Here is a 15,518-nt window from a genome sequence, read left to right on the forward strand (position 1 = left end):
CTCCTTTTCAAAACAAGGGAAGTTTTTTGGCGATTAGAAAAGCATTTCTATCAGATGGTCTCGAATTGACTCACATCTCTTTCACACGTAAACATATACAGGCCTAAATATAAAATCTGCCCAGGAAATGTCTGGATACTTTCCATCGAGAAGTTCTGTGACATTTGTACATCTGAGGTATTTTGCTGTTGTGTTCAGTGTGACCAGCAGTGTTTCTTAACTTGAAGATTTCCCGCAGTTTCTTCCAGTAATTTTGAGTTTGTTTGTTGTGAGTCCCTTGCAGTAAATCTGATAACAGTTAACGCCCGGGGGCCTTAGGAAATGAGGATTTAGCATGAGAATAATCACATTATGCTGTTTCACTATTTCTGAGGTAGAAGAGTGCTGTATTTGTAGAAGAACTGCCCAGCCAAAAAATGATACTAATTACTCAAGATAACGCCTGAATGATTAAAAATGTCTTGACCACAAAATTATGCCCCCAGGTAAATGACTTTTTTAATTTTAGAAATTTCCCAAGGGAACTGACAAATGTGTTCCCCCAGGTTACTGTCTGGAAACCAGGAAATGCATTGCTTAGTTCTGTGTGTATAATGCTAAGCTTAAACAAATGTCATGAATATTAACATTACCCTAAGTTTATTGTATCTGTTTTACCCAACATAACGATTGGGAGATTTTGGGCATAGTATGTAAATGATTAATACTACGCTTTGTAGATTAAGCTTCATTTGTATTGAAATTCGTGTGTAGTATGAGTTCATACTCAGCTTGGTGAACATTGTAATTTAGAGCCATGACCTATTAGCTGTTGTATTTCTACTTATAAGTGCGTTAATACTGCCTTGCTAACTTAAGGTACTCTGTTATACTACAGTTGGTGAATCCTACGACATGGCCAGTTCTTGTTAGTTTTAAAGATTTAGTTCTTGTCATGGCTGACTTTTCCTTCTTAAAGTTAAAAAAACAACTGGATGTCATTCAGGTAGTTCGGACTACAGGGTATGTATTCCATAGAGAAACCTGTAAGCCTTCTGTTCTGTTAAAATAGAAGTAGATAGGATCTGACATGTATGTAGAGATATGTGTTAGGCAAGGTATAGAAAGCATCAGTTAGAATGTATGTATTTCTTCTAGAGAAAAAGAAATGCCAAGTAAAATTTAGTATATCCCCATTAATTTAGTCCAACCTTGGTCTTAGCCTCAGACTTGCATCAGAATGCCTCTTATTAACTAACAAGAACTGCTTATCATTAAAATCTCATCTTGGCATTTGTTCTTCCATTAAAGCCCCTTTAAAACCAGCTTATCTTTTAGCAGCCTGGTGTCTTGCCCCAGCTAGAACTCCATTTTCAAGCTAATCTAAGACAAAGTGTTAAATTGCTTTTCTTGAGCCCTTGATTATCTAACACAGTCTTAAGTCCTCTAAGCTTTCACTGAAAACATTCTATTAAATCGGAAACAACAGAAGAGAGACAAGTATCCTCAGGGTGAATGCACAAAACAGTCAGATTCTCCTAAGAGGAGAGCATTCTTTGAGCAGTTTCTGGGGAGGAACTGCTAGCTAGCCAGGGTAGCTGCGGTCAGTGCCCGCCCTCCCCACCCCCCACCGAGCCATCTGCGCTATTCTAACCACTTCTGACAAAAGCCTTTCAGATTCACTTCATGGGTCTCAGATCTCTTCCCATGAGATGAACTTCTGGGTGGTTTGCCTATGAATTGTTCTAGTAAGTCTTTATTTTTTAGAGCAGTTTTAGGTTCAGGGCAAAACTGAGCTGAAAGTACAGAGAGTTCCCCACACCACCGTCTCCCCCACTACGGCAGCAGACTGGTGCCTCTGTTAGTCATTCGATGGACCCGCACTCACGCCCCGTTATCACTCAAGATTCCTCGTTTTCATTAGGGTTCCTTCTTGGTGTACATTCCAATAAATCTTTTTTAAATTATAAATGTAATACATGCTCATTGTAGAGTAATGTAAATAATACTGTAAGCTATAAACAAGAAAGTAAAAATCATCTGTGAATATTTTGGTGAACATTCTTCTAAGTCTCTGCTCCTCTGTCTGTTTTTCTTCTGTCTGTCCCCTACACTGGTGGGTACACAAACACCATATATAGACACCGCACGCCACTGAGATCAAACAGCGCAAATGGCTTTGTGTCGGGCTTTTCTCTTTCAGTATGTAGTGGACATACCCATGTCAGATTGTTTCACCTCTGTCATTATTTCTTACGGCCCCCTAGAATTCCATTGCATTCCTTTCACTGTTGAACCTTTAAATAGTTTTAATCTTTTCATGATATTACCAGTTCTTCTGAGTATGAAACTCACTGTTTTATACGTGGCTGCTTGGCTCCATAGCTCAGGAGTTAGAGCACTGGTCTTGTATACGTGGCTGCTCACTTGTTTGGTTATCTTCTTAAGATAAATTTCTGGAAGTATAATTCTTAAGTCCGAAGTTATGTACATTTTCATATCTGGTGAATTCTGCTAATAGACCTCCAGAAGGATTCCACTAATTTACATAACTACCAAAAGTACGTATTTTTCGCTAGCTTTTGAAAACCTAGTATTGTTAATCTTTTTTATAGTGTTCCCTCCCCGTCCTGCCCCTAGCCTCATTCTTACAAATGAAAACTGATAGTTTTTTTTTTTTTTTAAGATTTTATTTATTTGATAGAGGTCAAGAGAGTGAGCACAAGCAGGGACAACAGCAGTCAGAGGGAGAAGCAGGCACCCTGCTGAGCAAGGAGCCCGATGTGGGACTCCATCCCAGGACCCCGGGATCATGACCTGAGCCCAAGTCAGGTGCTTAACCAACTGATCCACCCATGTGTCCCGAAAACCGATAGTTCCCTGGTTCTATTTGCATGACATTCATGTAGGCAACAACTTTTGAGTCGGGGATGGCAGGAAGATGTAGAATTGTGTTTCAACTAAAATTGATAAGTTCTTTCTGTATAATGAGAGGACATTAATTGTCTGTACCGTTAGCATTTGATGTTAGCAAGTGCATCCCCTCGTCTTTGCTAGCTCAACGCTTCTAATTTCGGATTATTTCTAAGTTAAAAATGGAGGCAAGAAGAGAAAAGAGAGTAGAAAGGTCAGTCAGCTGATCCTGTAGAACATTTTTTCCAGAAAGTACTATTCAGCTCTTCTTTCCAGCTTCTAAGCCGCACGAGGGTAGTACTAGAGAAAAAGCCCGGGGTCACATGGACGTGCAGGCTGCCACCTGTTCTTTGCAGCCCTGCAGCTACGAGTGGTTTTTACATATTTAAAAAAAAAAATCAAATGTTTCATGATACAGGGAAATGATAGGAAACGGAGATGTCAGCTGATGAATTGAGTTGTATTAGGACATAGCTGCACTCATTCACTTGCATGTTATCGATGGCTGCTGTGGCCCTGTGCTGGCAGAATTGGCTAGTTCTGACAGGGACCGCGTAGCCTGCCGAGCCGAAAATATTTATTGCTGGTTGTTTACCAGGCTTGAGAAGCGCACCTGTTTAATTTTTAAATTTGTATTTTAGGATTGCCTACAAGTTTGCTGATTGTAGTAAAATGTGCCACCACCCATTGGATTCCCTTGTGTTTCTCTTATTCTAGAATATTCAGAATATTTCAGATACAATAATGTATTTAAATAGTTCTAAAAAGAAGCCTTTGGTTTTCTAAAGCAATCTGAGCAGTGAAGTAGTTGGTGCTAAAGATCCATTTTCGTCTGTAGTCTCCAGGGAGTTATTTCCGTGGGGTGGCAGTTTCGGTTTGTTTTGTTTGTTTTATTAATTAATTAATTGATTGATTTGACTGAACAGACAGAGATCACAAGTAGGCAGAGAGGCAGGCAGAGAAAGAGGGGGGAGTGGCTTCCCACTGAGCAGAGCCCCATGCAGGGCTCGATCCCAGGACCCCCGAGATCATGACCTGAGCCAAAGGCAGAGGCCCAACCGGCTGAGCCACCCAGGTGCCCCGTGGGGTGGCAGTTTTAAAGGTCCTTAACAAGCCCTCCGACTATCTAATTCTGTAGCTCAAGAATGGCTGGAATGTGAACATACCAAGAAGAAGGTGTGGTATTTTCCAGGTAGCAGTGTTAATAACTTAGGAAGATGTAGCTTTCACTAAATATTTTCATTGAAATGCTCATATACCAAGTGATGCTGTCCTTTTCTTTTTTGTCTTACTTTTCGATAAGGATAGCAAGCTCCTCATAGGTTTATTTGGCCCAAAATAAGAAGACGTTTATGAAATTACTTGATAGAGAAGAATATGGCTCAGTAAATATTAGCTGAACTTGAACATAAGAGAAAAACACTTGTATGATCTTACAGAGGACTAAAAACATTTGTAATATGTATTTGTAGTTGAGTACTTTTTAAAAAGATTACTGGTCTTCATTTTTGCTTAGAATTTCTTTCCCTTCTAATGTTAGAGAGCATGGGCTGTATTTTGAACCAAAAACCTAGAATAACTGTGGGGGCGGAAATCCTGAAACTTCTGCAAGCTGAGTTGCTGTTTCCTTACAGAGACCCTCTGCCTGTTGGGTTTGTAGAGATGTGAGCCTCCCCTCTTCCCTTTACTCTTTTGTTAGTCTTTACAAAAGACTTTACCAAAGTCTTTACAAAAGACTAACAAAAGGAGTAAAGGGAAGAGGGGATGGTAGTAGGTACTGTCTGTCTTCCAGGAACACACGGGAAAAGTGGGAAACAGTGGATAGATCAAAATATTGGAAATTCCAACAAGCTAAATCCCCAGAGAAATAAAGGTGGAAAGGAGCCTCAGGAGCGTGAGCCTTCAGGAGAGGTTCTGTCCCGTCGTTAATAATGCATTAGAGCTCTTTGAAGGGCAAGTCCAGAGAACAGTCAACAGAATGGCTTTATCTCTGTAGACTCGTAATTTTGGGGGGGCTGTTTGGATGCAGAAAAGACCTATCTCTGCCTAAGAGTTGGGTCAGTATGAGGAGGCATCCTCAGTGCCCTGTCTTAATTCTGGGGAGTGATTTCTTTCAGAGTAAGTTGGTTACTCTAGTTGAGAGCGGATAAGGACCTCACAGGCCAGCAGCTGAGGATTTGAACGATGACCTTTGCAGTAACTGAATGAGAAGTTTTTCGGTTTATGATTTTGAATTAGCGCATGTAGAATAGAACAAGTAAATGATAAGGAAGCTAAGTGAAAACTCTCACCCCCCACCCATGTAGTTTGATTTGTTTTTTGCAAAACATCCTTTATGTGTCAGGAGGCTTTAATTTTGATGCATTTTTAAATTGGAGTGTGTACTGAATTTTGATTTTATGGCTATTTCACAATGACTGGATTAAATTGAATGGAAGTTGAGTGGCATGAAGATGATGTTGTGTTTGACAAAGAGTTAACATCCAGTCTGTGCTCGGTGGTTAAGGGCAGAAAGGAGGTCCGGTCTCGATAACGGAGGGAAGGTGGAGTGTGGGAGGAAGGGTTTGGAAAGAGGAAAATTGAAATGGAGGCAGAAGTGAGGGGACCAGGTTTGAATCTTGGCTCGGACTTTCAGTGACTTTCGTATTCTAGTAAAATTACGAACCTTCCCTAGTGTCTTATTTTTAAAAAGGGGCTTCGTAATATTTCTTAGGGTTCTTGCAAAGGTTAAATAAATAAAAGAACACATTAAGCATCTAAACCTGTGCTTGAGGTGGATGAGTTCCTCCTCCTTGAGTTCTTCTTCTCCAAGTAGGGAATTTCCAGCTGAAGGTTAATACGTAAAAATTGTCTGTATATATGCAATCAGGTACCTCTGCTTTGTTAAAAGGGACTGCTTTATAGATTGAGTCAGGAAAAATTATTGATTATATGAAAATATTTTTTGGTCATTATAAAGATTTTGGAAATAGATCTGTTGCATATCATTTGTTGAGTCTGAGCTAGAGTGGGAATTTTACCTGCCTTTGCATTACCTTTAAGGGAAAGGAAGGGATTCTGGTTGGTTCTCCTGGTGCTGTAGCACTTTTGAGGTCTTGTACTAGTAGTTAACACTCAGCAGAGCGCGGGCACATCTCAATGTTTGGGTTTTGTGTGTCAGGCACTGAAGTGAATTCCAATTGGGAACCAAGGTTTGATCCGCTGAAGTAGAAATTGTATAAAAACATGTTTTCATCCCCGTTCCTAATTATAAGATTAGATTCTTAATAAATATGAGAAAGCTACATACTTAAAAAAAGAATGTGTGTGATGATAATGATGGCACGAGGAGGAGTGTCATCCGGCCTCGGCTGCCTTCAGTCACGCTGGGGCTTCCATGCTGGAGATGGACGTGGTCTCCCCACCCACATTCATTTTTACTTAGAGATTATACTAAGCAGAGGAAAGGCAGGAAAATTCAGCTAAGCAGGAGAAAGAAAATAAGATGATGGGTAATCCCACTTCTCAGAGAAAACTATTACTAATTGGTTCGTGTATTTAGAATCAGGTAATTTTTCTCTAAATGTAGTCCTATGTTTAATTTTTTTTTTTTTTTAAGATTTATTTATCTGTTTGAAGGAGAGAGACAGCACAAGCAAGGGGAAAGGAAGAAGCAGACTCCTTGCTGAGCTGGGAGCCTGCTACGGGACTCAATCCCAGGACCTGGAGATCATGACATGAGTTGAAGAACCGTCTGAGCCATCCAGGCGCCCCTGTATTCTTATGTTTAAAACAGAGGTGGTGAGGGCACTTGGGTGGCTCAGTGGGTTAAGCATATGCCATAGGCTCAGGTCATGATCTTGGGGTCCTGGGATCGAGCTCCACGTCTGGCTCCCTGCTCTCCCTCTGCCCCTCCTCCTGCTCATGGTCTTTCTTAAATAAAATCTTTAAAAAAATCCAAAAAGAAAAAAAATGGTATCATCTTAAACCATACTTTCTTTAAGTGGCTTTATTCATTTGTCAGTAGTTTTATGACTATCTTTTATACCAATAAAAATATTCCTCCAGCTTTTCGTTGGCTTTGTTTTCTTCCAATTATAGAATTAATGTGTGTTCATTGGAAAAATTGTTACGGGCTATAGAAATATGTAACAAAATAAAAGATTCCACACAAACCAACTAATTGTTTACACAAAAGTACTTTTTAATGTCTGTTTAGTATTCTGCTATGTGCATGCATTATCATCCTGAGCTAATCCATTGTATTTTCCACTTGGCAATTAATTGGAAACAGTCTGTATTAAAAGACACTGTTGTTCTTTTTTTTTTTTTAAGTTTTTTGTTTTTATTATTATTTTTTGTTTTTGTTTTTAAAGGTTTTATTTATTTATTTGTCAGAGAGAGAGTGAGAGCACACAAGCAGAGGGAATGGCAGGCAGAGGCAGAGGGAGAAGCAGGCTCCCCGCCAAACAGAGAGCCCCATGTTGGACTCAGTCCCAGAACCCTGGGATCATGACCTGAGCTAAAGGCAGTGGCTTAACCGACCGAGCCACCCAGGTGTCCCATACACTGTTGTTCTTGTACATATATCTTAGTGTAATTGCCAGTTATGTCATGAGAATAAATTCCTATAAGAGTATATGCTAGCTAAAGTGTGTGTACATTTTAAAACTTTTTTTTTTTATTATGGACTACTAAATTCCATCCAAAAAATGATAACCAGTTTATTCTCTGATCAGCATTGTGTGGGGGGATGTTTGCTTTCTAATCTTTTTTTTTCCCTCTTAAAATCTTTTTTTACCAGTTTGATAGGTAAAAATTATTTCACTTGAAGTTATTTTTGACTATTATATTTCTAGTTTAGTTTAATGAACTAGTTTAATTAAACTAATTAAACTAATTAAATTCAATTGATTTTAACTAATTAAAGGTAAGCATAATTTTTTTCATGAGGTTTTGGCCATGTGTGTTCCTTTTTGAATTATTTCTGTACATTTAAAAAATTGAGGTGTTCCTCTTTTTCTGTGAAATAAATGTTTTAGTTTAAGTATGACTTAACTAATGTTTTCATCCATTTTGAAACAAAATGAACCATACATAAATAAAGAATTCACACAAATGGACCAGCAGAGGTCTGTGTTGACCAGGGGGCCAGGAAATTTGGGCACAGTTGGTATTGTCATCCTCAGGTCTGTGGGCAGACTTGGTATCTCTCCCCAGCTGCCTTCTTTGACTATGTGGGGTTTTCCAGTACCATCTCTGTTCGACCTGTTGATTTCTGCATCTGTGTCAGTATGTCTGTGGGGAGTGAGTAGGACTGTGCCATCCACTGTGATAAATCGAAACAATACTTTTGGTCCCCAAGCTAATAAAAAGTAACAGAGACAGACTGCAAAGTACAGTTACTTCCTTTCTCTTCTCCTGTCATTGGCAAACATGACGGATGTCTTTTAAAGATTTTAAAGTAAAGCCCCCTTGCATTCTAAAAAAAAAAAAATCTTGCATTGGGATGCTGTTTCTCTCTCTTTGTAACATGCCATTTGGGGACTTCCCTTTCTCGGAAGGGAGGGGAGTGTGTGTGCACACACGTGTGTGTGTGTGCATATGTATGTGTGTGTGTGTGTGTGTGTGAGCAATTCGAAAAGGGATCTAATGTGACATGGATAACTTTTCTTTAGTGTGGTGCAGGTAGATGTTCAGTAGAGAGCCGATTTCTGAATAAACTCGGGCAACAAATAAAGGATAGTGAAAATACTCTCCTTGGCATGGCATCTGTCACCTAGCTGGTGGTCCTTGCCTGAGGGCAGCGACACATTCGTATTAACAGCATCCTTTTATCCTTTCCGTACTTAACTCATTGAGAGCCCTACGCAGTGCCAGGCTCCGGTCACATCTCCAGAGTGCTCCAGTGAGCGAAAAGACTGACGTGTCTTTTCTTCACGGAGTTAATGCTCTGGTGTGAAGATGCAGTCACTAAATAAAAGAAGGAAGGAAGGAGATGATCTCATACTGTAAAAAAGTGTAAATGCTATGAAGAAAAATAAACCGGGGATATGACTGGGGGTTGATGGGAAGAGAAGGATTTATGGTTTTAACCGGGATGGTCAAGGGAGGTGCTGTGAAGTATGGTCCAGGTCCGACAGATTTAGTTTAAGTACGTGGGTCACTTCAGGAAAGACCAGTTGAACTCGTAATCCTCATTTTCCCCATGTTAAAAAAAAAAAAAAAATCAACCTGCTTCATAGGGTTAAATGAGATGATAACAGAAAACTCCTGACATCTGACTCCCACCAGGAAAGCAGAATGATTCGTACCCAGTGAGGGGGGTGCCGCCTCCCGATAGACACAGATGGGCTACGCAGGCATGCTCGAAAGGGCTGAGAGTGGGGGCGCCTGGGTGGCTCTGAGGGTTAAAGCCTCTGCCTTCAGCTCAGGTCATGATCTCAGGGTCCTGGGATTGAGCCCTGCATCAGGCTTTCTGCTCAGCTGGGAACCTGCTTCCTCCTCTCTCTCTGCCTGCCTCTCTGTCTACTTGTGATCTCTGTCTGTCAGATAAATAAAATCTTAAAAAAAATAAAAGAAAGGGCTGAGAGTGAAGAGTGAGCGCTTTGTTCCAGAGGGAAAGCTACGGTAAAGAAGTGTGTGTCATGTGGGCAGGAGAGAAAAGAAGAAATGGGGGGCGGGGGTCATGGCTTTGTATGTAGAGGGAAGAAATGGGAGCAATGAGAGTCTTTCCTCCTCAAGAAAACAGTAAGAGACATAGTTCTTCTGCTTTATTTTTGACAGGTCTGTCAGCAATTTGTCCTGTGGTTCTATTTCAGTGCCTAATTCAGTGTTTTATAGTCTAGTTTGGGGGAAGTAAAGTACACACACACACACGTACACATATATAATATACACATATATATGTGTACACACGTACACATATATAATATACACATATATACATACACGCAAAGTATATATGTGTATATTAAAGTATACATATATATGAGATTATATATGTATGTTTGCTTATATATGTGCGTATATATGTGTGTATACAAAGATAAAAGTTAGAAATAGTTTCTAGTTAGATTTTTCTGTAAAATGAGGGAATGAGAAGTGCCGGAAGCATGGCGAGAGTGGGCGGGGACATTGACTGAGAGTGGATGAGTAGGTTTGATCTGAGTCCTGAAAGAGGGGTCGCGTTACTGGTCTTGGAAGGACCCCGATATTTCCCCGGAGTATGTTCCTTAGCGCCAGAGTCCTAACAGATGATTAGGTAGAGAAGGTTTTGGGGGGGGGGTCAGCTGAGGTTGCAAGAGCATCGTGTCCTGTCATCCACGTGGAGGTTCACACTGCATGTTCACTCACTGAAGCAAAGGGACCCGCTGAACCGCGTAGTCCGGCAGGATGGGGCCCCCACATTCAACCCGCAGAACCACCCAGAACACTCAGGGGACTTGGGTGCTGCTGGAAGCTCACTCTCTTTACACGTTACATTTAGGAAATAGAGGTCACACTTGCCTTCGTGCGCACATAGTATTTGCAGAGCCCCGAGAGATCATTACACATATTTGCTGTTTAGGAGAAAAAAATGACTCCAGCCCAGACAGAGAAGTGACTTAATGAGGATTACCAGTTTTGGATCTCCATTTTCATTTTTTCGTTTTCTTTTTCTCCATTGCTTGTTTTGTTTCTGTGAAATGTAGAATATTGTGTATCTTTTTTTTTTTTAAAAGATTTTATTTATTTATTTGACAGAGCGAAATCACAAGTAGATGGAGAGGCAGGCAGAGAGAGAGAGAGGGAAGAAGGCTCCCTGCCGAGCAGAGAGCCCGATGCGGGACTCGATCCCAGGACCCTGAGATCATGACCTGAGCCGAAGGCAGTGGCTTAACCCACTGAGCCACCCAGGCGCCCCAATATTGTGTGTCTTGAAGAATTGTTTTGAAAGTTGAAAATGGAAACATTTAAGAGACCCTCCTGTTTGAACAGCGGTGTTTCCTCCCTTCTTCCCCCAAGGTCTATTACCCAAATCTGGGATGGATGTGCATTGACGCCACGGACCCAGAGAAGGGGAACTGGCTGCGGTATGTGAATTGGGCTTGCTCCGGAGAAGAGCAGAATTTATTTCCGCTGGAGATCAACAGGGCCATTTATTACAAAACTTTGAAGGTAAGAGTGTTGGAGCTGGTCTGCTGTGAGTTACTCTGCTTGCAGTTTTGTGATAGACAGTAATGACTCTGCCGGCCTTAAAAGGATTTATGTCTGAAAGTGGTTCATCAACACATGGCAGGGTCTTTGTTTTTAAATATACAGTTGCCACTGCTTTGTGTGTACGAAGGCATGAAGATTGGGTTAAGTAATTACATGCTGTATCTTCATAGATACTGATGAGTTAAGCGTGTGGCAGCCACTTCCCTCCTCCTAAGATACAAATGCACCAGCCACTGTTTGACTGGCAGATTTATCCAAGCGTAGGAGACCCATCGCTGGCTGCGGGGCTTCTGTGTTAACCGAAAACACATTCTTGGTCTTCAGTGTCAGTAACTGTGGATTAGCTTTTCATTTCCCTAGATTTTATTCAGAATGGAAGTTCAACAGAACGGGTTTCTTTTTGCTCAGTTTTGGTTTGGGGACATTAATCGGTGAGATGAAAAGAAGAGGAAAGTCATCTTCTAGAGTTTGTGGTAGGGTTGGAGGTCACTGGGTGCGTGCAGGGCAGTTAGCATGAGGCAGCGTTGAGTGCTCTTGCGTTCCTGCCACAAGCAAGTCCCTGGCTCTGTCCCTGTCCTCGTGTCCTCTGAGAAGGTGACTCTGCACTGATCCTGCATGGGAATGTTCTCTAAAGAATAGATACGTTTACTAAAATTGCTGCGTTCCAAGTTTCTGTTTATTCACTTCCATTTAAGAATGTCCTAGACTGGGGGACAGTCCATGGAGACACATGATGAGCAGACTTGAAGACAGTGGTCAGCCTTGCAGCATGATGAATTTTACTAATATGGTAGCGCTGGCACTTCTGGAGATTTAGTTAACAGAGAGCAGTTTGATTTTCCTTTGCTGTGTTTTTCCTGTCATCATTAGCCAGTTGGACTGCCTTTTATTTCATACACACCCAACTTCTTGCTTCTAGATCCTCTGGGAAATATTTTTTGTGTGTGTTATCTTCTCATGTAAAACATCTACTCCCTTCCTTCTCATTTTCTTTCTTCTGGATTGTAATCGCACGATCTCCTAGTAGGTATGACTGTGCAGTGCTGTTATACTGCAGTTTGAAGTTGGATTCAGAACCTGATTCAAGAATTCATTCATTGTTTCCCTGCAGTTTGAAGTTCGTTTCAGAACCTGATTCAAGAATTCCTTCATTGTTTCTCAAACTGATTTAAAGGGAGAGGTACCTCTGGTTAAATTGGTGAGGCGGAATCCTGGTGGAGGTGAAATAGCAGTGAGGGGCTAAGTGGGAGAGAGGACCAAGGGAGAGCAAGCCCACGGCGATACTCAGACGCTTTGCATTTCCTTCATCAGACTTCCAGTTAGAACATGTTCATCTCTGGTAGCAGCTCTGAGAAACAGTGAGAATGGGGAGAGAATAGGGTTTGGGAGAGTGAGCTCTGAAGCCAGACTGCCAGATTAAATCTGGGCTTGCTTTTTGACCCAAGGCAAGTCACTGGGACTGTACTAGCCGTGCAACCATAGGCAAGTCACCTTTCTGTGCCTTCGTTCCCTTATTTGTAACATACAGATAATTACAGTTTTGACCTCATAGGGTTATTGCGATAGTTGCATAGGTTAGTAGAGGTAGAGCGCTAGTTCGTAATAAGGCTAAATGCTAGCTGTTATTTTTGTTGAGGTGGTACAGTCCTGGGGTTCAGAGTGGGGACTCTGGAGCAGATTGCCTTGTGAGCGAAATCTGGCTTCTGGATGTGTGACTAGGAGAAGTTATTTAACATCTCTTAATTTTCTCATCTGTAAAAAATGGAGGTAATAGTACAATTAATACAGTTGTTGTGAAGGTTCAACAAGCCACTAGTTGTAAGGTTCTGTGAACAGTTCCTAGCCTAACCTGAGTACTCCTAAGTGTTAACCAGTTGTACCATTGCTATTCTTTTTACCTGTCTTTGTTTGAAATAACATAGTTCTGTCTTTGCAGATGTCCCCCAGTCCTGACCTTTGATGTTTGCTCACGTACGCACAAGGCCTTTCAGATTCCTTGCTAGTGATTATCTCAATATAATCTTCTAGATTAAGCTTTCTGTGGGTTAGGTTTTGTAAATAAATTACACGTGATGTTCCTTTGGGCTCTGTATAGCCTTCTCAACTATCACCCAGATAATTAGGAAATCTCCACACTGGCCTTGTTCAAAACTATTTTAAATTCCCAAAAGTTTGATGTTAGCCTGCCCTCCGTTCATTCATCTCTTCATTAGTTTGATAAATATTTATTGAGATTCTGCTGTGAACTAAGTACTTCTGTTGTAGTGAGCAGAACAGACAAGATCTGTGGTCTCATGGAACTTCAATTTATGGATAATATACAATGAGTAAAATTATAATTTTACAAAATCATATAATTTTATATCTGTTCCCTGGGAAGACAAGACATATAAACCCTGTCCTTCCTACCCTGCTAGCATGGGAAGGAGTGTCACAGAAAGGTCCCTGCAGGAAGGGCAGTCTAGGAAGAGGGTCCCGGTGGAAGCAAAAGCCTTGAAGCAGTAATAAGTTAATTTTTTTTATTTTTTATTTTTTTAAGGAATGAAAAAAAGGCTAGTGTGTCTGGAGACACTGGAGAGGAATGGTAGATGAGGCTGGTGAGGTGGCTAGGAGTCAGATCAGGTGGGGCCTCGTGGCCCACAGGGAGAAAGATGAATTTCAGTCTTGAGTTCACCTCTTTGAGAGCTGAGGGTCTGACCCGTGACTTGGAAGAGTTCATGCTGGCGAATAGACTGTAGGTGGCTGAGCGTTGACCTGCTTTGTGTATTCTTGTAATTCTAGAGTAGTTCTCTTATTTTGACCTAGTGTCAGGAATATTTATTGGAACCCTTGCCTCTTCCTAATTGGTCTGGTAAAATTTCAAGTTTATATTTGCTGATATTTAGATAGGAAAGTATGCTTGGTTCTGTAAGCCTGTCAGAACTCACAGGAAAAGTTGAAAGATCTTGAAGTCATCTTGTTGTTGTTTTGTTGAACATCACAATACAATACATAAAAAAGAGGTTGTTTGGTCTTAAACTTTATTTTTTAAGATGTGTGTTTATATTTCCTGTGTTGAAGGACATAATTTTTCTTTTCTGAAATTTGACTTACAAAATCTCAAATGGGCTAAGCAGTGAAGAAGAAAAAACAATGTAGTATCGAAGCAAACAAGCACTGATTAAAAAAAATATATATATATTATTTTCCTCTTCATAAAGGTCTCTTAGTTGTGACACTGTTTTACTATGAAGTGGGGAAGTGATTAGCTCTATGATACAGTGATCATCTCAGCTGCTAGCAGTTTTGAAGGTGTTCAGTAGCTAATAAATCAGGTTGCTCTTAACCTAGCTGTTGACCAGCTCCTAACCTAGCTGTTCCTTAGCTATTTCAAGATGTTATATTATGGGGCACCTGTGTGGCTCAGTTGGTGAGGCGTCTGTTTTGGCTTGGCTTGTGATCCCAGGGTCCGTGCATCAGGCTCCCGGCCCAGTGGGGAGTCTGCTTCTCCCTCTCCTTTCGCCCCTCCCCTGACTTGTTCTCACTCTGTGTCAAATAAATAAACTCTTAAGAAAAAAAAGAAATGTTACATTAAATTTAAGAACAGATCCTGTTGTTTTATATTGTGTTTTGCAACAACAAAGGAGTACCCTCCTAAGTAAAGAGTTGGTGCTGATACTTATCTTCGGGCAGTTGCTAGTACAGTCAGTACTCTGCAGAAGATTGCAGTGGAATGAACGAGGAAACTAAGCTCTGAGTCTCAGAGGTATGTTCAGAACGTCCAGTGGGTGTCTTTGTGTTAACGCAAAATGCTGTTTGGGTTAATGACATATTAGGAATACATATTTTCTCTTTCCTTCCTGTGTTTCTTTTTTACTTTGGTTTTATTGAAGACATCACTTATTTCTGTGAATGCCAATCATTTCAAATGTTACAGGATACCACCATTCCATAAATATGTGACTTATAACAGAAAGAGAAGCAGATATACATTTGGAACTAGAAATAGCTTATTTAAATAATTAGCTCGTCAGATTGCCAAAAGTTATCTGCAATAGCTATTTCAACTTATTAAAAGTTATATATTAGATTTATTTTTTTGGTTTAGGTGTAACTGATTCAAGAAGGGAAATAAGAGTACATTGGTTTAAAGATAAGAAAATGGCACATTTTAGTCATCTGTGGGGCGCAGGGGAGCAAAGGAAACAAGAGCTTGTTCTTTTAAAGAATTTAGACTATCTTAAAATTTGGACTACATTAACTGAGTTCTATAGAGAATGAAACAAAATAAAGTCATCTTTCAAGGGCTTTATTTAGACGAGAAGGTACCTTAAAATTAGGAATTACACTGTTTCTAAACTGGCATCTTAGGTGGAATTCACCTGCATCCAAAACCGAGGGCTTCCTCTTCCATAATCCTCGTGCAGTGATCAAAATCAGGGCGCTAACACCGGCGCCGTATTTCA

At 40.6% G+C, this 15,518-nt stretch overlaps 1 protein-coding gene across 1 annotated transcript in view; it reads left to right on the forward strand.

Annotated features, from left to right (window-relative positions):
• Positions 1-15,518, forward strand: part of LOC309858195 (uncharacterized protein) — a gene marked incomplete at its 5' end in the record, with an annotated part of 78,225 nt that overhangs the window by 41,364 nt on the left and 21,343 nt on the right. Inside the window, one exon of the mRNA XM_082750880.1 lies at positions 10,879-11,031. Within this exon, the coding sequence (XP_082607006.1) occupies positions 10,879-11,031 (153 nt within the window). The remainder of the gene's footprint in view (positions 1-10,878; positions 11,032-15,518) is intronic.

The sequence above is a fragment of the Mustela nivalis genome, assembly GCF_964662115.1.
Source record: "Mustela nivalis genome assembly, contig: HAP1_SCAFFOLD_2000, whole genome shotgun sequence".
Taxonomy (NCBI): Eukaryota; Metazoa; Chordata; class Mammalia; order Carnivora; family Mustelidae; genus Mustela; species Mustela nivalis.